Source organism: Myotis brandtii, unplaced genomic scaffold (assembly GCF_000412655.1).
Source record: "Myotis brandtii unplaced genomic scaffold, ASM41265v1 scaffold237, whole genome shotgun sequence".
NCBI classification, from domain to species: Eukaryota; Metazoa; Chordata; class Mammalia; order Chiroptera; family Vespertilionidae; genus Myotis; species Myotis brandtii.
Window position 1 is genome coordinate 3,581,216 of NW_005358943.1, and position 24,649 is coordinate 3,605,864.

A 24,649-nucleotide genomic window follows, 5' to 3' on the forward strand; every position below is an offset into this window, starting at 1 on the left:
CAAGGCAGGGGACTTGGTATCAAGGTGACCCCTGCCAGCTGAACAGCAAGGCACACATCAAGGGAGCGAAGGGGTTAGTGCTGTTGTTTTTTTCTCCAATTCTTACTCAGTTCATGCCAAGTTTGAATACAGCAGGGATGTATTCTGCGGATGATGTCTGCACCTCGCCTGCACATGAACCTACTGCACAAGCTCCAAGCCTGTCCTTAGAGAGGTGGCGGGAGGAACAGACTGTGCTGACATCCTAGCAATCAGAAATCAATGGCATTTCAAAAGAGATGTGGAACCATGATTAATAATGTCCTGAAGTGCCATAGCCAGTTTGGCTCAGTGGATAGAATGTCGGCCTGCAGTCTAAAGGGCCCCAGGTTCAATTCTGCTCAAGGGCACATGCCTGGGTTTCGGGCTCGATCTCCAGTAGGGGGTGTGCAGGAGGCAGCCAATCAATGATTCTCTCTCCTCATTGATATTTATATCTCGCGCTCTCTCTCCCTTCCTGTCTGAAATCAATAAAAATAAAAATGCCCTGAAGTACCTTTGAAATAATAAAAAACAAACCAGAACAAAATAAGAAGGAAAAAAGTCAAACAAAACAAAACCCAAACTACTAAATCATGATTTAAGTGTTTAATTTAAAATGTAAATGTGCCTTGCGTATGCTAATTATACTCACATAAGGTTAGTATAAGTCATGGCCCTGAAGTATCTTTGAGATAATAAAAACCAAACCAGAATAAAATAAGGGGAAAACAAAACAAAACAAAAACCAAACTACTAAATCATGGTTTAAGTGTTTAATTTAAAATGTAAATGTGCCTTGCGAATGCTAATTATACTCACATAAGGTTAGTATAAGTCATGAGAGCATGCCCCTCCTCAGTCAGGCCTGGGAGCAAGGCCCACATGTCTTCTATTGCCCTGGATAACCTGCCATGGGCAGGGCAGTCTCTCCCCACCGCCTTGGGCCCTGCAGGCCAGCATTTCATCCCACCAGGCTCCATGACATGGGGAACAAGGATATTGAACGTGGGCTTTTCCTCTTGAAGGAAGCAGTGTTGCAAAGCCTGAAGTGCTCATGATCTTGTTTGATGGTGGGTTGGTCTCCTGACACTTGGGGGACGGGGGAGGGGGAGGTTCCCTCAGCCTGGGGTCAGCATCTAAACTTGTGCTTCGTGACTTACATAGATGATCCGGAAGTGTCTGCAGGCCCAGTCATCCTGCTCTTCCTCCGAGATCATCTCCACGGTGATGTCTCCGTAAGTGATGGGCTCTTCCGTGAACGGCCAGTAATGGTCACATTTCACCTGAGGTGGAAACCACACAACATGTTCAAACAAACAAGCTGGGGGAGGCATGACGTCTGTGCTCTTTTAGGGAAAACGAAAGCACGTGTGTCTGAAGAAGTGTACGTGACACTGTGAGGTGAAATAGGAAGCAAGAGCAGGTTCCGTGCGGGTAAGCACTCCATTCACGGCGTGGCTGGTGCGGGTCTTCCTGCTGAGTGGGGACAGTCCCGTAGGCACTTACCCTCCTTTTCTCATTGCACTGAGTGAGCATGACAATAATCTGAGACTTCTGCTGTAGGACCATCTTCCAGAAGTCATTTCTGGTTTCAGGCAGTGGCCCCTGTGTGGCGATATACTCCTGGGATGAGTTGTATCCCTGAAAGGTAAGTGACAGAGTTGTTACCTAAGGAACCAATGCCATTCTGCGTAAATTAGAAAAAACACTGAAAATGTACTGGCAATAAACCTGGCAATGGATCTCACATCTGTACCGTGTTCCCCTGTTCCCATGGAAGAGGCCGTCAGAGTGACTGACTGTATAGGTCAGTGTGATTTTAAGCATGATCCTTGGGAAGCCTATAAAATCACACCCTCACTTTCTAAAATGATAACTACTATCTTTATAGATATTTTAAAACACAGGTGTTCAGGGGGAGCCCTTTGAGTTTGGCTGCCAAAAATATTTAAACACTAGAAAGATGATTTTTAATGTAATGACCTACTGTTTTCACTCGTCCTTTATAAGGAAATATGAACATAACTAATCTCTGGGATTCTTTGTTTCCTATTGTTTATTCTGAGATGGAATAGTGGATACTGTTCTCTAGTAGAAGAATGGCTTTCTTTTAAACCGTTCGATGCATCCCTGTATCCCTGATGGGTTTTCCTCAGCCTGCGCTGGAATTTGGATGCCTGGTTTACTTTTTATTTTTTATTTCTTTTACTTACAGGAATGTAGTTGGCATTGATGTAGTCTGCTCCTTCCTCTTCATTCATGGAGATTAATCGCACTCGGCTAAAGTCATCTGTACAGAATCAGAAGAAAGGAAATGTTAAAAATTAGAGTTGAAGGAAGAATTGTCTAGATCCTTTCTTCCCAATATCAAATAAAAATTATCAGTGACAGAGTAGGGAGATAAAGCTGGTCTTAGCTTGATATGTTAGCCATACCTCAATTTTAGTTTCTTGTTTAAACAAATATATAAATTTCTCTCCATCACTATTTTCTCCCACCAGCTCTCCTGTCTTTCGAAGAATTAGATCCATCTATTGGGGGGAGATTGTGCAGAATATTTACAGAAACTAAAAAATTTGGTAGATTGTATGGAAGGCTACATACAGCATGTATCCTAACTATGTGATTGCCATTTCACATAGTGACATCCAAGAATGCATTACCTTTGGGAAACCTAGAAGAGAAAAGGGAGTTGCATGGGCTTTTTGTGAATAGAATTCAAATGAGAAAAATAAATTCTGAAATGTGTACAGATGTTAGGTGTTATAATGATAATGCTGCCTAAGATTATCCAGAAACCTTATTAAGGAAAAAACTATTTTTCTAGAGCTTTTTCACCCTCTTTTTTCTACTTTTCCATTCTGTCTTGGTTCCCCCTGGAGTATAGCAGAGAGGAAAGTTAAATCTATATTGGAATATATTTTAATTGTCCTGTTAGTACTTCATATTACTTTTTCTTTGAATGTTGCTTTTATTAAAAAATGCTAAGCAACAACAGAACTTGCCAGAAGTTAGAAAGAGGAGGCATTTTAACACATTGAGCTCCCTTTCCATTTGCCGCCTTCCATTACCAATGAATTGACAGAATTCATTTTATAAGAGCACATGTTATTTTATTCCTAGTTGGGCTAAGACATTTGATCACTAGAGGGCAAAATGGTCAGTCTTTCCTGTTCAGATGCAATTCATTTAAAAGCTTAATGATCACATCTTCCCACACACGATAGGATCAAATGACATCAGAGCACGGATTCGATCAGAGATGGCCTTAAAGATCCAGACCACAACTGGGTCTGTCCAGAGATTGATGAAACTGATTAATTTGCATTTAATCATCCTTCGACCTTTGAAAGATATGAGTCAGACCAGCACTATTGACAATCTTACATGGTAGGATGTTTGTGTAACGATTTTTACATCGGTTCAGTGGAAGGTCTGCAGCAAAGTGTGGAATATCCAGTCCAATCAATTTCAACTCCTGTAAGTGACAGAGAATAGATTTGAGATTTCCATACATACATGGTGTGGATTGGATGTTCACTTTAGACCATTCTTCACTCCAGCCTATAACAGAATCATCACACCCCCTTTGCCATATAAAGCTGCAGAGCTCCCTTTTGGGATAGAACATACTTCTCCACCCCACTCTTGTCTACTTGCTTTGGCCAATGAACTTGGGTAGGAATCATGTTCAATAAGAAGCTTTAAATGTGCTTGTTTGGTTTGGTTTACCCTCTTGTATTTCTGCCATCTGCCATGAAAAGAACATGAGTAGGGAAGCTGCAAGTCCCTAAATGAGGAGACATGTGAAACAGTCCTGACACTGACCCATGGTCGGAAGCAGAACTGTCCCTGCTATTCCACAGACCTGCAGTGAGAAAATTAATTGTTGTTGTAGGTCACTGAGATTTTGATGTTGTTTTGTATTTAATAGCATTATTGCAGAAACAGCTGACTAATATAATACATACATATCTTGGATAACCTGGTGATCATTTGGAGAAGGTAAGGATTATATGCATAATTCTCTGGGTGTGGAAAATCTGAAAACAAGTTTGAAAAGAAATCCATTTCAGATTTTAGGAGTATAGAGTAACTAAAATGTATGCAGTTTGCACAAATATTTCCTATTCTCTGAGGAAATGTCAGTATTTCTCTTTTAGGCAATGAGCCTTAGAGAAAGTGGTAAAAGGAAGAATGAGGAACAATGAAGGAGTATTTTCCATGTAATAAGATGTTGGACAGGTACTTATAAATATACTAGAGTCCCGGTGCACAAATTTGTGCAAGGGTGTCCCTTGGCCTGGCTGGCAATAGGGGCCAATTGGGGCTGGCCGGCCGGAGGAAGGGAACGTGGGAGGTTGGCTGTGGGAGCACACTGACCATCAGGGGGCAGCTCCTGCATTGAGTGTCTGCCCCCTGGTGGTCAGTGAGCATCATAGCGAGTGGTCGACTGGTCGTTCGGTCATTCAGTCACTTAGGCTTTTATATATGTAGACTAGAGGCCCAGTGCATGGATTTGTGCACATTGAAAGGAAATTAATTAGAAGGTGGCTGGCAGGGTGGGACTGGGCAAGATGGGCTTAACAGGCCCTGGAGCCAACCTCCCATGGTCCCTCCACAGCTGGCCACACCTGGGGTGGCTCCAGGGTTCATAGGGTGTCTGTGGAGTGAGCGGGGTCCCTCAGGCAGGTGGGGTCCCTCAGGCTGGCCTGCGGGGATTGGGCTGAAACCTAAAATCGGCAGCCCAACATCCCCTGAGGGGTCCTGGAGTGTGAGAGGATACTCTGCAAAGCTGCTGTCACTTGGTAGCTCCTGTGTTGAAGGTCTGCCCCCTGGTGGTCATTGTGCATCATACCTATGGGCCAGTCAGCCGGCCGACCGATTGGCTGGTAGCTCCTGTGTTGAGGGTCTGCCTCCTGGTGGTCATTGTGCATCATACCTATGGGCCAGTCAGCCGGCCGACCGATTGGCTGGTCGCTTAGCCTTTTATATATATAGATGGTAAAGAAACCTCAAAAATAAGGATGAATCAGTAGTGGGTAAGTGGAACCTGCAGTGAAAATAAGAACATCCAAATATCTGCCTGTGTGTATCAGTATTCCCATAAATTCTATATCAGAAGGTGAATTGATAGAGCGATTTTTCTATAAACTGACAACCATCACACCTCAAAAAGTTATGCTGCTGGACAGATGATTTCTAAGCTGCTTTATCCTGTGTTTGGTAGGAAACAAGAGTTGTTGTCAAACCACTTAGATTTCCCTGGGGGCATCGTTCATGCTGTGGTCTGTGTGAATGGTGCTTCCTGAAATTGTATAGGCAAGCCCAATGCAGCATACCTACTTATACCCTCAACAAATTTGTGGGAAATATTAGTAAACAGCATGTGTAACCATCTATAAGTGGGATTATCTATATAGTAATGCACTTTTCTATAAGACTATTAACTGAGCAATAGAGAAACCACTTGTACATTTTATTTACTCATGTAGGATGTTAATATTGCAAACAAGTTTTACTTGTCATAATTATTCCCAATTATTCTTTCAATCATAAGCTGGAGGAATACTTCTTAGAGAAAAGAGTTTTGAGAGTCTTTGAAAGACTTTCAAAGGGAGTTGGACACATTTGATGACATTTTGAGAGACTGAACAATGATCTCTCCTTCATGATTTTTTTGTCTTGATTCCAGTGCTCTTTGCAAAGCATATGCTTCTGAATCCAGTTCTTGAAGTTCCTGGGGCTTCCACATAAGAAGTTCAGTGTGTGTGCTTAATGGCGTTGGGAGGCAAGCCTGTGGCCCACAAGGATGAACCAACCAAAATTGTCCAGATTTTTCGGTTCCTCTGCTCCCATCGTACTATGACTTTTCTAGCTCACAAAATCTCAAGCTTTTTGACCTAAATTGAAGCATTGTAAAGACAAACTATTGGTATACTAACTTTGATCCTCAATTCACAAAGTTAGAAGTTTTTCTATCTTAATCAAAACCCTTGCTTGCCAAATGCCTTTAAATGTCACTGTTATTACTGGTTTTTCCATTTTCAAGGGTTTTCAAATCATTCTTGTAAGAAATGAAACCTGGTTTTAGCAACTTCAACTAAATCAGTGTTAGGTTAGGTCCTTTTGGCAGCTATATGCTCATTTAAATGATGCTTCTGGTGTTTATTTTGGAAATCTACCTCCTTTAAAGAGTGCCTTTATAGCCTGGCCGGTGTGTCTTAATGGTTGACCGATGCACCAGGAGGTCACTGCTTCCATTCCCAGTCAGGGCACAAGCCTGGGTTGCAGGGATAGTGCAGGAGGCAGCTGATTGATGTTTCTCTCTCATCAATGTTTCTATCTCTCTCTTTATCTCCCTTCCTTTCTCTCTAAAAATCAATAAAAACATCTTTTTTTAAATAGCGCCTTTATAGATAGCTTGTCAAAACATCTGGCTCATTTTGGGGTACCACTTAAACTGTAGGGGCTTGGAAAAGTAGTTCAATTCTTGTTAACATCAGTGTAATTATTTGTAAGATAAGGCTAATAATTTCTCCACACCTCACTGGTATACAGTGATCACCAAATGGAATGATTAAACCCAACATATTAATGCAGAACTATGGATAATGGTTGTGAAATGTGTCTGTTTGCCTAGCTCCACAATTCTCCACCCTTTGCCATTTGCACTAACAGACCAGCAGTTCTTCCCCCAAGTCCCCTGCTTTGAGGACAGACTGATAAGCCACAGGAAAGGGCGTCAGATACGAAAGAAATGGTGGAAACAGATTGCGGCAGAGAGCTGGGGCACATATGGAAGCTGAGTAGCTGATAGAACTTTAATTGTGAGTTGCCTCCCTGCGGTAAATGCCCTAAGTTGATAAGAGAGGTTTAATTGGCTGAACACTGTGCATGTAAATTGCCAGAGCTGAATTGCAGCAAAGCAGGAACCGCATGTACACACAACATGCTCGCAATCTTTTGAAATTCAGCCTGTCGCTAAGTGGAAAATGGAACACACAGTTTCCAGCTCAGTAGCTTTGCAGTTATTTTCTTTCTAACCATATGGAATCTCCAGAGGCTTAAAGCTCCAGAAAGTCAAAGTATGAGGGGATGGCCTGAAACCAGCATAAATCATTTTGAATTTTCTCTTGCTAGTTTTGATTCTAATTAAATTTATCATCCTGAGTTTGTTTTTTCTAGGCCACAGAGTCACCATATGAATGGTGGGCCCCCCAAAAGATATGTCCACATCGTAACCCCCAGAACCTGTGAATGTGGCCTTATTTGGAAGGAGAGTGTTTGCAGATGTAATTATGTTAAGGATCATGAGACAAGTCCTTTTTGCATTAACCAGGTGGGCCCTAAATCTAATGACAAGTGTTCTTATGAAAGGGAGGAGAGGAGAAGGCCATATAAAGGTGGAGGCACAGATGTGAGCTAGGCAGCTGTAAGCCAAGGAATGCCTGGAGCCACCAGAAATGGGAGATTCTCCTTTGCAGCCTTCAGAGGGAGCATGGCCCTGCTAACACTTTGATTTTGGACTTCTGGCCTCTAGAATTGTGAGAGAATAAATTTCTGTTGCTTACAGCCACCAAGATTACGGTAATTTGTTATGGCAACCCTAGGAAACCAATACAGTCACCAAGGCCCAATGGAAGTCCATCCTCTGTGGCTGTGTTTGAAGCCTGCAAGTCTTGAAAAGCAAAGCAGTATATGTGCACTGTGCTAGTTGTATCTCTCCAATCTCTGCGTTGTCATCACACGGCAGTCTCCTTTTTCTGAATTGTCACATAGCTGTCTTTTCATAAGGACTTCCACCCTACTGTAGTATGACCTCATCTTAACTAATTATATCCGCAAATGACCCTATTTCCAAATAAGGAAGAATGGGGTGCAGCAGTGATGGGAGTCTTGGGCAGGTGATGGAAGATGGCTAGGAAGAAAGTCAACCTCAGGAGTGTCTAGCAATCGCTACCAGGGCTTTGGGCTCAAGGATGGGATTTAGGGACAACACTCCAATCACTGGACACATTACTGTTACAGGCACTTGGGAACAGAGGAAATTAGAAATGAGAGGAAAGAAAACTCAGGTCTGGAGCAATGTATGATCCCTGGTGTTGGAGAGGGTTCAAGGCAACATTTTTCAACAAGAACTGCAGGTAGGTCTCTAGTGAACTGGACTGAAACAGGTAAGAACAGTGCAAATGAAAGCTACTCCCAGAAATCAGAGGCCATTCCTTGTGGACTATATGAGAAGTAAAGTAGTTTTGCTTTTATCTTTGTAGACACACATTCCACTAGCATCCCAATCAAACACAAAACACAGAAAATAATGGCAGAATGAGCAGTAGGAGGTATGTTTCGTGGGCTCTCAAATTTCAAGCTCTAAAGTCTGGCTCTTCAAAACCTTCTCCATCTAAGACATAAGAAATGAGGAATTGAATCTAATCCCTGGTTCCCAAACCTCCCTAAGAAAAGATGTATATTTTTGTTAGAAGGATAATCAGTCTTTCTAGTAGATGCAAAAATCAGATGCATAGTGAAGAGTAATTTATTCAGTGAATGCAAATTAGCAACTTGTATAGTTTCATGTATGACTTATAGATGTATTGGTTGTATATATAAATCTAGACATTAGTTTCAATTTGCATAATGCTTACAAGTGATGAAATTTCTCTATATGGGTGTGCTCTTTCAATGTCAGAATCAAAATAAATACAACTATTAAGCATTAATATAAACAGAACACTGTCCAGCCAATGGATTTAGCTAAACCAGCTGACTGAGCCATCTTAACACCCTCTCGGGTTTCCATTACAGAGGAAACATTTTTGTCCCTTAAGCCTCAATTAATATCAACTTCAGGAAAATTTGAGGGCTGCCATGTGGAAGGTCCAACATGCAACCTGAAGTCAGGTGTGGGAGCACAATGTGTCTTTGAAAGTAGAGGAAGAGACCATGAGGATGTAGGGTGGGTAGGGTTGGGAACTGGCAATATCTGGGAGGCTGTCAAATGAAAAAGGAAGTGAGCTAGACTAGTGGGTCACTGCTTGAGCAAGTGTTAGTCCAAAACAAACAATCTGAGCTTGTGATTTAAATAAATCAGAATTCTGGAGAGTAATTTGTATTTTCTCACCATGCCAAGGACACCAAATAAATTATATATATACTAAGGGGCCCAGTGCACGAATCTGTGCACCTTGAAAGGAACTGTGGGCTTCGAGGTTGCTGTAGGCACAGGGGCGGGTCTCGGCCCATTCTCCGCACCCCTGCCTGGCCCCTCCCACCGAGGCTCCCAGTCCCACCTGCTGGCAGCCCTGCTCCCGCCACTGCTTCTCCCATGCACTGACGGCACTGGCCCTGCTCACACCTGCTGATGGCATGGAGCGATTGGGGCCAGCTCCAGCAGTGGGTGCGAGTGGCGGCTGCTGCCCCGATAGCCCCTCAGGAGCAGGGGGAGGTACAGAAGCCCTCAGGGGCGATCGGGACCAGCGCCGGGTGCTGGAAGCGGGTGCAAGCAGCAGCTCTAGCGCTGGCTGCGGGTGTGAGTGGGGCCAGCACTGGCAGTGGGTGTGAACGCCAGTCGGGACTGCAGCGTGCAGGAGCAAAGAATTTTTTAGTAACCACCAGAGGCTCACCCCGATGACAGCGACCAGCGCCCTGCATTGGTCTGGCGTCTCCACTCACCTGCTCCACTCTCCCGCCGCAGCCGACGCCCACCATATTCCATGCATGCCCCCTGATGGTCAGCGCACATCATAGTGACCAGTGGTTTGGTTGTTCTGCCATTCAGTCTATTTGCATATTAGCCTTTTATTATATAGGATATCAGGACTTGACACCAAATGAATTACATATATGACCAATAATACTCTAAGAACAAAGATATATGGGGAAAAAAACTTCATAATAAGTAAAAATACTAAATACTCCTTCAAATCACGGTGTGATGGTTAATTTGATGTGTCAGCTTGGCAAGGTTATAGCACCAAGTTGCTTGGTCAGACATCAAGTCCAGATGTCCTGTGTAAGTATTTTTTTAGATGTGATTAACATGTCAATCAGGAGTAGATTTTGAGAAAGCAGATTAGCCTCCAAAATGTGAGTGGATCTTATCTAGTAAATCGAAGGCCTTAAGAGGAAAGATGGAAGTCCCCGGAGGAGGAAGGAATTCTGCTTCCAGACTTCAGACTTGAGCGGCAACATCACCTCTTCCCCGGGTCCCCAGCCTGCCCTGCAGATTTCACACTTGCTAGCTCTGGCAGTCATGTGAGCCAATTTCTTAAAATAAATCTCTCCATCTCGCTTTCTCTAAATCCTATTATATCATCTATCTATCTACTTATCTATCTATCTATCTATCTATCTATCTATCTATCAACTATCTATCTATCTTTCTATCTATCTATTCCATTTCTCTGCAGAATCCTGACCATCACACGTGAGTATTAAAGCTTGGATGTATCCATACCTCACATTTAGTCCAGTGTTCTCAGTGGACTACTATTATCTTGGGACAATTCTTTGCTGTGTGAGACTTTCCCACTTATTAAGGAACATTTAGCATCCCTGTTTCTCTCCCCACTAAATACCACAAGTAGGTTACTCCCAAGCCATATGACAACCAAAAAACAAAAACAAAAACACCACTACCAACAACAAAAAGAACACTCCTACACATCCGCAAACCCTGCCTAGGGAACTGCCTGGTACTGGCCCCATTGAGAATCACTGATTCAGTGAAGCCTACCATTTTATAGATGAAGAAACTCAGGTGATGACAAATTTGATTTTTTCAATATTAATTAGTGGCAAAATGGTAGGGAGGATCCAGGTTTTTGAATTCTCAGTTTAGTACATTCCTATATCCTTTATAAATTCTATGAGATAAGCCTAGATGTGTTTAACATCAAAAGCCCTCAACATATTATGAGCATTTAGCACATAAAATTTACAATTCTACTTCTCATATTTTTGAAGCATCTGCAGCTGGGATCTAATCCCTCACTGTTTGGTTATCCCAGTGTCCTTGCTTTGAAAATAACAGTGGTCTCCTTCGATTTAGCTTCGTGCTTCCAGTAAGAGCTGCTCTATTCTTAGGTGATTCTGCCCTCCCTGGCTGTGGTTGGTTTGAGTGGACATCATGGCCTAGGCCAGCCAATCAGAACCATCCCCTGTTAATTTTCAAAATATGAACAAGAGAGTCAAGAGTTCCCATGGGAAACCATGGAAACTATATGATAAGACACAGAGGTTTTTGGTGGTCGTGTTTGCCATAGAGACAGAGGTTGGCTTACAGTGAAAGAAAGTGAAGCCAAGATAGAGAGAGAAGCAGAAGTGAGAAATAAAAAGAGGTCTCTGCAGGGGCATGGCCTCTGGTTCCAATCATACTTTTGACAGGGCTGCTTCCCTGCCCTCCTGGTTCAGCTACTCATTCTTCCCTTTGATCACATGACATAACTTAGCATCCTTGGAATGAATTCCATTTTTCTTTGGTCTAAACTAGTTTGGATTGTGTTCCTATCATGGACAACTAAAATAATCTTTTCTTTTTACAAAAAAATAAAAGACTAATTGAATTTCTAAAATAATAATGCATTTCAGAAGCACAGTAATAGTTATACCAAAGTTTGACGGGAGGTACTCCTCATCCTCCCAGCAAAGGCAGGGATGTAGCTGTGTCACTAAGGTCGTATAATCTTGTAGAAATTAAGAGGTTGTGTCTTCAATGAGGTTGAAAGTGTACCTACATCATAATCTTCATCATTAGAATTATCTAGCTATTTATATTTTCTAAGTTTGGGCTTATGTTTTCTTATTAAACTCTCCTCCTTTCATTGATATACTTTCTGAAATGACATCCTCACCATAGATCTCCAATTCAAACGGAATTTCTGCTCTTTGAGATACAGCATTTGATGCAACATCTATAATTTCTTATGCACCTGCACGCAATGGCTAACTGAACCAGGCTCTATGTCGAATTTCTCATGACACAGGTGGTAGTTAGGGGCTTTGTATCTGATAACATCTGAAGTTCTCATCCTTAACGTCCCTGTTAGAATTTCCACACCAGGATTCCCCGTTTCTTGCAGACCAAAGCTGTCCTTGACTGATGGGTGGAAAGAAGAAATTAATATGAATAATGAGGAGGAAGGAACTGCATTCTACAACCTACTATTTCACAGGAAAGAGCACCTTTAAGGCTTTAAAAAAATCCACAATATTTAGAAAAGTCACTTTGTTTTTCCATTTTCTCTGACTCCCCTGAATCATGGACCCCCCGTAGAAAGCTGTAGATGTGCCCGTCCAGACTGTGCTATGTGTTGTGAAACACGTGGGAAGAGAATGTGAGGACCAGTGATAGTCCTCACACTGCTGAGATCCAGGCTTACTCATTCCCATGTGCTCTGACACATGGTCTTGGACTCAAACAACTATGTGTGCCTCAGAAATAGGAGGTGGTGCCAACTCTTTTCTTCCACACAAACCATGTCTAATTCTCCCCAATTTCTCCAAGAAAAGGAAAGAAAACTTCACAAGGAAATATTAAGTAGAATGCCAAGAGTCCTATAGGCAGAAGAGCCCCACCATAGACTCTTAAATGCCCATAAGACAAACAGGTCCATTTCATCCACCATACGGTGGCCCAAGTGGCATGAGAGACACACTAAAAATCCCCTGAAAGTGAAATTCTGTTGCCAATCTCAGTTGTCAGCTTGCTTTCCCCTGCAGTCTCAAGCACCTTGATTTTCAATGGTAACTTCTCCAATAACCACGTTTGTTCACCTCAGTGCCTGCATCCCCTTTCCTTCATCTGTGCCCTCAGTCCTGACCTAGTAACTAAGAGCTGACATCCTATCTCTGAACCTGCAGATCAGACACTCCTGAGCCCATCCTGTTTATAATGTAACCTCATTCCAGGCGTTGCCCAGTGAGCAGGGACAGGACACCAACCCAAACCTGCCAGTCCCCATTGCCCCATCTACCAGAAGGCAGGGTCTGCTTTATTCACTCACCTCGAATTGAAGAGAAAATTTATAGTCAGAGTCTTTGGCCATATCCCTGATGTAGGCGTCAAAGTCGTCCAGTTGAACCGGGCTTTGTCAAACACAAAGAAAAGTATGTTTTAAAAACCCTATGGACAGGTGTTGTTTAACACTGTACTTCTCAAACATGAACACTTTTCTCAGAGAAAATAGTTTTGCTTCTTAAAGGTTAGCACTCTGTTTTTTGTTGTTTGTTTTTTTTGATTAAAGTCACCAGTCCCTACTATATTGTAATTAAAAAGAGAGCCATCTATATGAAGCATCCTTGAGATAGGAGATATCTTTAGATTTTCAATTTACTCCAGCAGTAAAATAGTATATACCTGAAAACTCACACACATACTCATATGTGTGGTTTCTAGAAAATTCTGGTTTATGGGAAAAAAATACGGATTAGACCCTGCAGACTTGTAGGAGTTATGGTTTTACTTTACTTTCTGTGTGATCTTGGAGAGTTTACCTAACTCTTCTGAGATTCAGCATTCTCAGCTATGGAATACTATTATCATACCACCTCACCGTATGTTAAAGAACCTTGCCAGTTTAAACAAGCTTTACAAGTGTAAGGAATTGAGTGCTGACTACACTGTCTCCCCAGGACAGAGGCAGGATTGTGGGTGGAGCAATAGATCCAGAGAGCTGCCAGGGCCTCACTTTGAAAGCGATGCTTAGAGGTTTGCATATCTATCAAATGACATGCAGGTTCAGAGGTACCATCTAATAAGACATCCAAGCATATGTTTCTACGTCTGTAGCAAAAGTTCTCACCTCTTCTCTTGTTTTTTTGTTGTTTTTAAAATAAGGTTTATGGCTTATTTCCTGTAGTTTTCCTTTTTTTCTTTTTAAATATATTTTTATTGTTGATAGTATTATAGATATCTCCCATTTCCCTCTTCCCCCGCCCTCTTCTCAGCCTCTATCCAGCACCCCAGGGCTTCACTACCCTATTGCCCGTGTCCATGGGCTATGCATATAAGTATATAAGTTCTTTGGTTTATCTCTTCTCGTCTCCCCCAACTCCATATCGAGGTATGTCAGGCTGTTCCATGCCTCCCTGCTTTGGGTCTTATTTTGTTGGTCAATTCATTTTGTTCATTAGATTCCACAAATAAGTGAGATTATGTGATATTTGTCTTTCTCAGACTGGCTTATTTCACTTGGCATAATATTTTCCAGGCCCATCCATGCCGTCTCCAATAGTTTTCTATAGCTGCTTACTGCGCCTATACTCTACCTAGACTGACCTGCTCCCCAAGCTTCTGCAGCATGCTGTCCTCTGCCATCTACCCCAAGCCTTCTACTCTGTCAGGGTCCACATAGTTGCCCTTTCTTTTAGTCTTGTTGCAAGTTACTCAGCTTATGTCATCTACAGGCGGCCTTGTATCTTCATAGCAAATACACAGTTCTTAATAGCCATTTGTTTAAAGTTGTTGATTAGCTAATCTGATAGTTAACTTATTTTACTAGATTTTAAAGGCCATTATACCTCCCAGATAATACATTTAAACTTTAATGGTTTTTCTTAATAATAATAACAACACTAATGAGTTATATACACCTAAAATATTTACATATGTTATCTTGCTTGATTGATGGTAAGATAGACATGGCCAACATTACCCCATGCTCCAGATGAGAGAGTCAATGCTAAGAGAATCAAGGGAGTAGTCCAAGACCACGTGACCACTGAGCCGTACAACTCTGGCTGGAACCCAGAGAGAATGATTCCCGGTTAAAAGCTTTTGTACTTCAAACTTGCCATCCTTCTCCCAAAATGGCTAAACGTGGGAGCGTCAATAGAAACACCAAGTCAGAGAAAATATTTAGGGGTTAGAAAAAGCAAAAGCAGAAAAAAGAGGGAAAAGAGAGAGACAGAGAAAGAACCAGAAACATCAGGGAGAGGATGATGAGGAGAAGGATGAGAAAAAGGAAGCTGGGAGGGAGCAGAGATGAGCAGGACAAAGATTTAGAGGGAAATGGGGGAAGGAGAAGGTGCAGGAAAGGAGTGATGGGATGAAGATGAGTGGAGATGGCAAAGGAGAGCCAAAGGAATATGGTGGTTGGGGGCATTTGGGGTGAAAGAGAAAAAGTAAAAAGAAAGTAAATAGAAAGTTGGGGAGGAGGGTAGAAAGCGCCCCAATACATGGCTTTTGGAGAAGGAGATCGGATTAGAGAGAAAACGAGAAGAGGGATTGAGGAAGCTGGTTTGATGCAATGTTCTGGCTTGTGGGCAGTTTCCACCACCCCTAAACTCTACCCAAACTTCTGTCCACATCCTGCTTCTCATTCTCCTCTCTGCCTGGGCTTTGGGAGGAACAAACCCTGATGGTGTCTCCCTTTTTGGTTCTGAGACCCTGTCTTTTAACTGCTCTAGCCTATGCCTCTCTATCTCATGTAACAACCCAATAGATAATTTGGGCAACAAAGTCTTCCTGTTTCTGTCAAGTCATTCCTTCAGGTGACAGTACCTCTTCTCTCTTCAGGCCAGTCTTGTGTCTCCTACATCACTTGGTATATGCCAATGGATGCATACCGATTTGAAATAGATTTAGGAAAAAATTATTCTGTTATTTACATGTGCTAAAATATGATGTCACTCAAGGCTATATAGAAATATTTTTGCATCAACTTTTTTGTATTATGTGCTCTGTGACTTTGTCCTCATTGGCATAGATGCCATAGATCTGGCTGGAACCCCTAATTGCCTCAGATTAATTCACCAATATTCTATCCTGGGTAAGTGTCAAGGATGAGTTCTATTTATAGATGTTCCACTCTTTATATGCACAGTTTAAGTGAAGGCCTGGAGGTGAACATCTAATTAGGCTTTTGAAATCAACTGATGGTTAATTTTCACCCATCAGAATCTTAATTCTTATGACTTAACAGTTCAGTAGTGAAGGAAAACCACAGGCTATCAAGAGCAATTGTCTTTTTCTATTTATTACAAAGCTTTCCTGAGGCAGCACTTCTCAAAGCATTTATTATAACATCAAATCTAGTACAAGCCTCTCTGCAATAAGGACAGAGCTTCCAAGTACAAAATGACAAAGGCTTTTGTACAATTTTGATGTGGCTAAAAGTTAATTTTTTTCTAGATTTAGAGAAACATTTCCTTCAGCAAGACTTTGATAATTCCTAACAACCCATTCTTCTCAGATTTCACTTGGTGATACTATTCTTAAGCTATTTTATACACAATTGCCTCCTTTTTTAAAAAAAATCATTGTAAGAGTTTATTTGAGCCAAAATGAGGATATATATGCCTGGGAACAAGATCCCAAATGCTCCTTGCTTCTTTCTTAAGCATCCCTTCTATTTGAAAATAAATAATCTTTTTAACTTGTAATGTTAACACCATTATGAAGAACATTTTTAAAGAAAATATTTTAAAATGAAATAGTAAGAAAAACTTACTGTATTACATACTTAAAAATTGCTAAGAGACTAGACTTTAAGTGTGCTCACCACAAAAAGAAAATGATAATTATGTTACAGATGGAGATGCTAGCTAATGCTAGAGTGGTAATCATATTGCAATATATAAATCTGCCAAGTCAATACATTATACACCTTAAACATGCACAATGTTAAATATCAATTATATATCAATAATGAAAACACTTACTTAGTCAGTTTTCTCTTCTTTAAACCATTTTTACTCCTGAGAATTTAAAAAAAAGAGACAAATTTATCTGGGCAAAAGAATTGATTAACATAATGATTAAACTTGAAGAATTTTAAATAATTACATCAAGCACCTCAATTTTATTTAATTTTCACTAAACATATCTCAGATTTGTTTAATTACTTTTCCTTAAATGAGAACATAATGATAATATTTCAGAGTCATTTAAAACAACTCTATTAGATTACAGGAACATACCTATACTTTATATTTAATATTTGCCAGAAACAGAAATCTGGAAATATATAATTTCTTGCTACTGGTGATTAAGTTGCTAAAGTCATTTTGTAAATACATAAAAATACCAACTGCCTGAATTCTCCCAGTTCTATAGGTAAGAAGCAAAAAACCAGGGAACAACAGTGAGAAATAATGGTGGGAGGGAGGATATGTTGGTCTCTTAATTAAAACTAAAATAGCTTTTCTGAACATTTTTGTTGGGCATGTGAATTTGTGCTACCAGTGTTGGCTTGTGTCTTATATAATTCTACTATGGCATTGTTTATATTCAATTATAAACTAGCTTTTAAGCTGTTTGAGGAATTGAACCAATTACCTGGTTGCTCTTAATTCATTACTAGTTTGTAAGCTCAACACAAGGTATGCTTCAGTTAATTACAAGGGGGTACTTTAGGGGAATCGTTTTCAATCAGCAAGTGAGATAACTGACCTAGTAGCTAATGCTAAGATAGTCTGCTGAAGCACTTCGTTATTATGTTTTAATTTCTTACATAAGTAATACCAGGTATGATTGTGAGCAAATACGTTTTATAAGTATTTTCAAGGATCTTTGAAGATTGATGGTAGCAACCAAACTTTCAGAAAATAAACAATCTATACTAAATAACTTGGTGCCAAAATATTTATTTACATGAGAATTATGAATGCTTGGATACCTCCATTTCCAGAAGGCCTTCAGCAGAATAAAGCACTACTTTCTCTGCTTGCACAGTGCTTTACTCGCGGGGCATTTCTCACATTGTCAGACTGTCTGTCCATCAGACTGCTAGTCTGGCTGCTTGACTATTCCTTCCCCCAGAGCTGAGCACAGTTATTGGAACACATAGTGGGTGTTAAATAAATGCTGATTTAATTCAGTTAAAACAAACAACTTTGCTATGTCACCCTGACCATTTTACTTAATGATTCAATTAAGAATTTGATACTTGGACTCCTGAGGTCCCATTGGAGAAATGGGACTTTCGGATGGAGAGAAAGTAAGGCAGGACAGAAAATGTAGGGGAATGTCTGTAAGGCAAGTGGTATTTATGGTTTCAGGTAGGTTTTATTCTTTCCCAATTCTGAGTGAAGATAATCCATTCAATAATTGCTGTCTTCATCCTCTCTTTGTCTTCTATACTTGGGATTTAAAGGGAATAAACATTCCAGTTTTTACTTTGCTTCTCCCTTATCCCCTCAAAACCCCATTGTAATACTGGGCAGAGCTGTACCATACAAGCATTTGGAAACCTAAAGAAATGTCCCTTGAATAATTTCCTACTCAGCGCTTGCAATGGTAATTCAGCTAACTTTAGGAATACCACATTTACTTCATGTAGCAGAATGTTAGCACAGATAACTAATGGTTCTGGCAAAGTTAGGAGGCTGCCAACATATTTTATGATTGGGAGTGAATTTTTTTTAAAAAGGAAGAAACCTTTCCTTACCAAACAGACTGTAAGGGAACCGGGGAAGAAACAAATGTATGTGGGAGAGTGACACTGAATAAATTCAGTGCTGAAATATTAAGCTGCTACTATTCACAGCTGTGCAGAAATCTGACTCATGGAGGAGAGGCACTGGTGTTTCTTTCAATCTCATTCATTGATTGAATGAACTTTAAACCCATGTGAAATTCTACCACATGCTTTAAGATGACTCACTGTCATACTCTGATCATCATAATTGTAGGTCTTCATAATTGTGTACAACTCTCATTGTTACACCTAGGTTTTGCTGAATTTCTATAGATAACCTAAGGCTGTGGGACATGACCAAAGGACTGAATTATGAGACTCCACAGAAATACTGATATAATTATCCAACATTTGTAATTGCTGTGTTCATTCTAAGACTAACCTCACGGGTAATTCATTTTTAAACATGTAAGTTAAGGCTTTGCTAACAATGTTAACTTCAGCACATTATGGAAAAAGCTAGTGTGTGTGCATGTTACAATGAACATGTTGGGTGATGCTTAGGGTATCATCTCATTGCAAAAGATTTTATGAATAACTGACAAAACCATGGTATTTGTCCATATAGAAACATGGTATATGTCCATATAGAATGATACACCTCTTTTAATTTTCCCCTGTCATTTATGTTAGGTAAGGTTCAATACCCCAATGATTTCAAGAAGCTAGGCTGCATTCTTTGTAAGTCCTTCATGGTATGACAGTCTTAGAAAGCTAGCCAGATTGGAATTCATTGCAAAGAAGAATATAAAGCAATGACAGAGCATGGGATTCATGATGATTAAAAACAAAACCCCTCCCCAAAGTCTAGACATCCCCAATTTCATAAGCACTACTTACTTTCTCATGAGCAAAATGGAAATCACCTCCAAATCTTAATAAAAGGTCTTTAGAATTACATCATCCTTTGAGTAGAGCATGCAATAACCATGAGCAAAGCTTAGCATTTTAAAGTAAATAATACTTCATGCTTAGAATGTCAACAACTGTGGAGGACTTAGAACAGGCAGATGCATAGTAGGGAACAGTATGAGGGTGAATATGGAAGTAAGAAAAAAGAGGGTAATAACACTGAATCCAGACAGATGATCTGAGATAATGAAAGTCAGAAATCGTGGCAGAATACAATCCTTAACTAAGCCAACTGATCACAGGGGTTCAGCCCCGAATCTGTGACCATCCTGGGAAAAGATTCCAGCGACACTATGAGAAAGAGAATTGATTTCCACACGAACCACTAGAGACATCAGGAGGATTTGAAAAAACCAATAGGATCATATCTTCTCGTAAAGTGGATAGTTTAGAGAAGAAGCTGGGCAGTGTGTTAGGAGCGGGGTGAGTTATTAGATGAAAAGTAGCAAACAGCAGGGAATTCGGGGGGCTTTCTGAGTACTGAGTTAAGCTAGGAGAAGGGACCATGAATTTTACTTTGATATTTGGCATAGCACAAGCCTCAGACTGAAAATATAGATTATGATCAGTATATTTTTATTGATTGATCTGTGTGTGAGCAGTTTACTGAAAGTGACAGAAAGCATGGGGCTCTATGTTTTGCCTTCTGTTCTTGCCTGGAGATAACCATTTCCTGTTTCAGAATTGTTTTTCTACAAACTACTGAAGGGCTTTTACCCCTAACTCGGGTCTCATGTTATTTGATTAGTACTGTAAATACTGGACCTTGAAGGGTTGCTGAAATTTGATCTTGTGTTCATCAGAGGGACCTATTAAAAAAGACCTGCAAGCCCTGGCTGGGTAGCTCAGATGGTTAGAGCATCATCCAGATACACCAAGATTGGGAGTTCAGTCACTGGTCAGGGCACACACAAGAATCAACCAATGAATGCATCAATAAGTGGAATAGCAAATCAATGTCTCTTTCTCTCTAAAATCAATAAAAAGTTATATATATATATATATATATATTGAAAAAGACATGCAAATAAGCATAGGCCCGCCTGATATAAGCTTAAAATGAATGGTGGAAAATGAGAAAAATCAAAGAATTAAGCAAGGGACACATTCGTACAAAGCCACATTCTAGTGCACTACTGTGACTTTCTGCGGCTTTTTATCTTAACTTATATGCCATTTCTAAAAAAGTAACAGTTTACATGGAGGTATGGCATGACACTCAGGTACTAGTCATTCAAGAACAGTATCTCATCAAGTGCTTAGTTAATCTTCTTCTACCTATATTTCCATATCTCTACAATGGGGTGACAATACCCTCTGCAGAGTAATGACAATGAAATAAGAAAGCCCTTTGGCTCAGTGGATAGAGCGTCAACCTGCGGACTGAAGGGTCCTGGGTTCAATTCCAGCCAAGGGCACATGCCTGGGTTGCGGGTTCGATCCCCAGTGGGGGGCATGCAGGAGGCAGCCAATCAATGATTTTCTCTCATCATTGATGTTTCACTCTCTCCCTGTCCCTTCTTCTCTGAAATCAATAAAAGAAATATTAAAATAATAATAAATAAATAAATAAGACAGTTATACAAAGAGGCTTGAACATGGTCATTTGCCCCATATTCATTAGGTTAGCATTCTTATACAAAAAAACCACATGGAGGCGCCAAATGAGGGGGTAGTGCTCTGGGTTTCTCTACCTCAATGCATTTCTTCCTTCTTGGGAATATGGAGCTCTGCAATGGATGGAGATGAGAAGGAAAATGGAAAGCATCATTTATAAAGATGAGAGGCCATTGGATTGACTCGGGAAGAAACAAATGACGGGTAGTGCGTGGAAGGAAAGCATGCCAGAACATCGCAAGAAGAAAATTTAATCGGGAAACATTTTTGTTAGCATCTCGGTACCATTCACTGTTTTAATTCATTTCACTGATGAATAATTTTAGATGCTGCCAACACATAAAAGAATTTTTCTGTTTTGTTTACTCCCCGAAAGCTAACTTTTAAAGGCTGTGTTAGGTAAATAGTAAAAATAAAATAAAAATCACTTACCAAGGATTAATATAAAATGCCAAAAGATAATCAGTCCAAAGACATGAAGGTAGCAGGGTTAGGAAAGCAAATATACTCCTACGCCTGTGAGCATTAATAGATAACAGATGTAAAGATGAAGAAGTTGCAAGAGTTAGTAAGATAAATTGTGAACAGACATCAGTACATTATTCACTGGAATCAAGTAAAATGAGCACCTTAATTATAATGAAATATTATTCCGTTCTGTGAAATTTAAACCTGAGGGCTGAAGTGCTATAATATTGTCAAAATCAGTTTCATTCACACACAGCCTCTTATTGTAATCAGATTTTTTTTCCAATGTATTTTGTGTTAATTAGTCTGCTATTAGGTGATTACATTTCGCATTCAGTGAAATGACGCGCTTAAATGCCTCATTAGTTATCTCAAGTCTTCCTCTTGGGTATTACCCTTGCAGTGCATAACTAAGTCTATTTTAAGGAACCTGTAAAACATCATTTGGAAGCTGTGGGAGGGAATATAAATGGTGAGTTCACATGTACCGGTCCTGGTGAAGACTCAAAGCTTTCGGGACACTTTCCTGTCAAGCGGCACTTTTAGCGCATTACTGTGACTTTCTACGTTAATTTTATTTTAACTTATACACCGTTTCTAAAAAGTAACCCTTAGCACGGAGGTAGGGCACGACACTCAGGTGCCATTCATTCAGGAACAGTAGCCTAGTCTGTGAGCTTAACCAGTACTCAGTGGAGTGGGAGCAAAACTACTGAGTTTCACTTTAATTCTCATTCAGACTGTTGGTCTAAAATGCATGGTTTGAAACCAATTTCAAATATTCCAACCAGTTGTAACATAGAACATTCATTAATGCAGATTTAAAAATATCGTATGGTTGCATCGATAGCTATTCTGAGAATTAGGGGGCAATGCTGTCGCCTTGTCACTTTAGTTTTTACAAATCTGCACTGAGATAGCTATTCTCAGCCTGAAAATGCTGGGCCTGGAGAACCTGTCTTTGCCAAGAAGTGAGAATTTTCTTGATTTTATAGAAAAGTCCTGAAGTGAAGTCTCTTTTGCCTCAGTTCTCCCGTAACGGGTCTCCCATATTTTATAAGCTGTGACTGGTTGTGCAGTCAATACACAGCTCTCCTGGGTCACGTGTACAAATGAATCATTTCCTACTTGAGCCGCTCACCACCGCTCTGTGACTGGACCATTTTTAAGGATGGGCCAGGCGGCAAACAAGTATCAGGGCATTAGTCTCTTCATCTTGCAAAATGTGGTAATATATTTGAACAAAATGTCTCCTAACTTTTCACCATCAAGGGTTTATGAATTTCTCTCTCTTCACCATTGGATTAGTCATATTTGAATAGCAAAATTCCATTCAGGCTAAAATTTAAAAATAACACAAAAGCATCCTATTCCAACTAGACGTTCAACCAGAGTGGGCCTCAAGTAGATAGGTGCCCACTCAGGGAGGTAGAGTTTATATTTTAAATAGAACCCTCCCTCCCTCATTGATTCTGTAGAGTAAAATTTCCAGTATCACATATTGATTTCTTTCAGATTAATCATTAGGGGGTTTAGTAAAAGCAGAACAAAGATCACTTACCAAGAATTAATATGAAATGTCTGTATTTAAATGTGCTTTGCATAGTTGCTTACACAAAAGCCAAACTAGCTCATGTAAGCAGCGCTGGCTGTAGTAAATGGTTACTTAATTAGCCGTTTCGTTGGGTATTGATTGCCATCATTAATTCTCACGTATCATTGTTAAGTACAATGTCAACCAATTGAATCCCCTGAAAGTGCTTTCTTAATTCTCAAAATACCTCCTCCCTCCAGGTCCTAAATACTGAAGAATAAAGAAAAATGATGCCATGTTTTCTCATGGAACCTTCTTGGCTTTGATATTTATTTACTCTTAAGTGGGAGTCGAGAGCCCTGGGCTGTATACTTCTCCTTGATGTTTGAACAGAGGTTGTGGCTCATGTCCCCAGGCACTGAGAGGTGAGTGTAAGTAGAGATGCTATCTGTGCCACAGTGGGGTTTCTTGTCATGCCACCAGCCCCGACTTGTTCAGTGTAAGCCCTTCTTGGGCACAGTAATGGGCTACTTGCCTAACTGATGATTTAGTCCTTTGTTTAATATAGTAAATACAGATCAGACTATGACACATTTGCTACTTCATAATTGTATTAAACTAATATATACCAATATACTCTGTGCAGATCTAACCTTTGAAAGTCCACTGTCAGAGAAATTATGACAAAGGATAAACAGACAAAAAACATTTATCTCCCGAGGATAGTAAAACAGCTTGGAACACAAACAGCGTAGCTAAGCGGTCTGGAGGCTTGTTCTGAAAGAATACGCACCAGTTGTATGGAAGCTTTCCATCCCTCTCCAAGGATGCAAAATTGACAAAAGTTCCCGCTCCACACTCCCTGTATGAAAGGAATCACAAGATCAAAGTGACTGCTTGACGGAGCACTCTTTTACCGCGACATATGAGTCTTTACCGGTTCATCATCATAACGTTACATTTTATAAAGCTATAATGAGTTCTATGGGTTTCTCTTTGTATGAAATGCGAAATAGAAAGATAAAGCAAAACAAAACAATTTTTCACAAGGTCACACATCCCCACAGCAAGCTGAGGCCAAAAGGTTTCAGTTCACAATCCTTTCCAAAGGGCACTCAGGATCCTAAATAAATCTTTGAACTATTTGTGATTTAATATTTTTTACAAAGTAAGTTATAGCAACTGTTCTAGATAAAATGAAGGTTTCTTTGTTGTTGTTGTTGTTTTGGTTTGTTTTTGTTTTTAGCAAATATTCTTCATGGGGTTTTGTTTTTAATAGCATATTGATTTCCTCTCTATAATGATGGTGGATCAAGATGTATTGTTTTTTTTCCACCAAAATTTCCCCTTCATGCTGTGATTTTTATTGTATTCATCACTTGAGATGAGAGTAAAAGAAGGATGTGTATTGTTTCCTTCCACCAAAATTTTCCCCTCATTGTATTCATCACTTGAGATGAGAGTAAAAGAAGGATACATATTAAAACAGATTGGCCTGTGCAGATCCTCTTATCCAGAATGTTGCTCATTAGTCTGTCAGCAGAAAATATTGTTAACCTTTTTTCTAGAATTGGAGTAAAAGGGTAAACATATTCTCATGCTTTCTCTATCTTTTGCTTAATATCATGCATCAATAACGTAGCTCACTGGGGCTCATGCATCTCATTTTCCCTCT

The 24,649-nt window shown here is 40.2% G+C and overlaps 1 protein-coding gene across 1 annotated transcript in view; it reads right to left on the minus strand.

The window, feature by feature from the left end:
- Window positions 1-24,649, minus strand: part of PTPRO (protein tyrosine phosphatase, receptor type, O) — a 97,008-nt gene that overhangs the window by 15,957 nt on the left and 56,402 nt on the right. Inside the window, exons 15-22 of the mRNA XM_014540176.1 lie at window positions 23,768-23,836; window positions 21,405-21,488; window positions 16,687-16,722; window positions 13,029-13,110; window positions 3,409-3,499; window positions 2,235-2,311; window positions 1,528-1,662; window positions 1,182-1,304 (exon numbers count right to left, since the gene is read on the minus strand). Of these exons, the coding sequence (XP_014395662.1) occupies window positions 1,182-1,304; window positions 1,528-1,662; window positions 2,235-2,311; window positions 3,409-3,499; window positions 13,029-13,110; window positions 16,687-16,722; window positions 21,405-21,488; window positions 23,768-23,836 (697 nt within the window). The remainder of the gene's footprint in view (window positions 1-1,181; window positions 1,305-1,527; window positions 1,663-2,234; window positions 2,312-3,408; window positions 3,500-13,028; window positions 13,111-16,686; window positions 16,723-21,404; window positions 21,489-23,767; window positions 23,837-24,649) is intronic.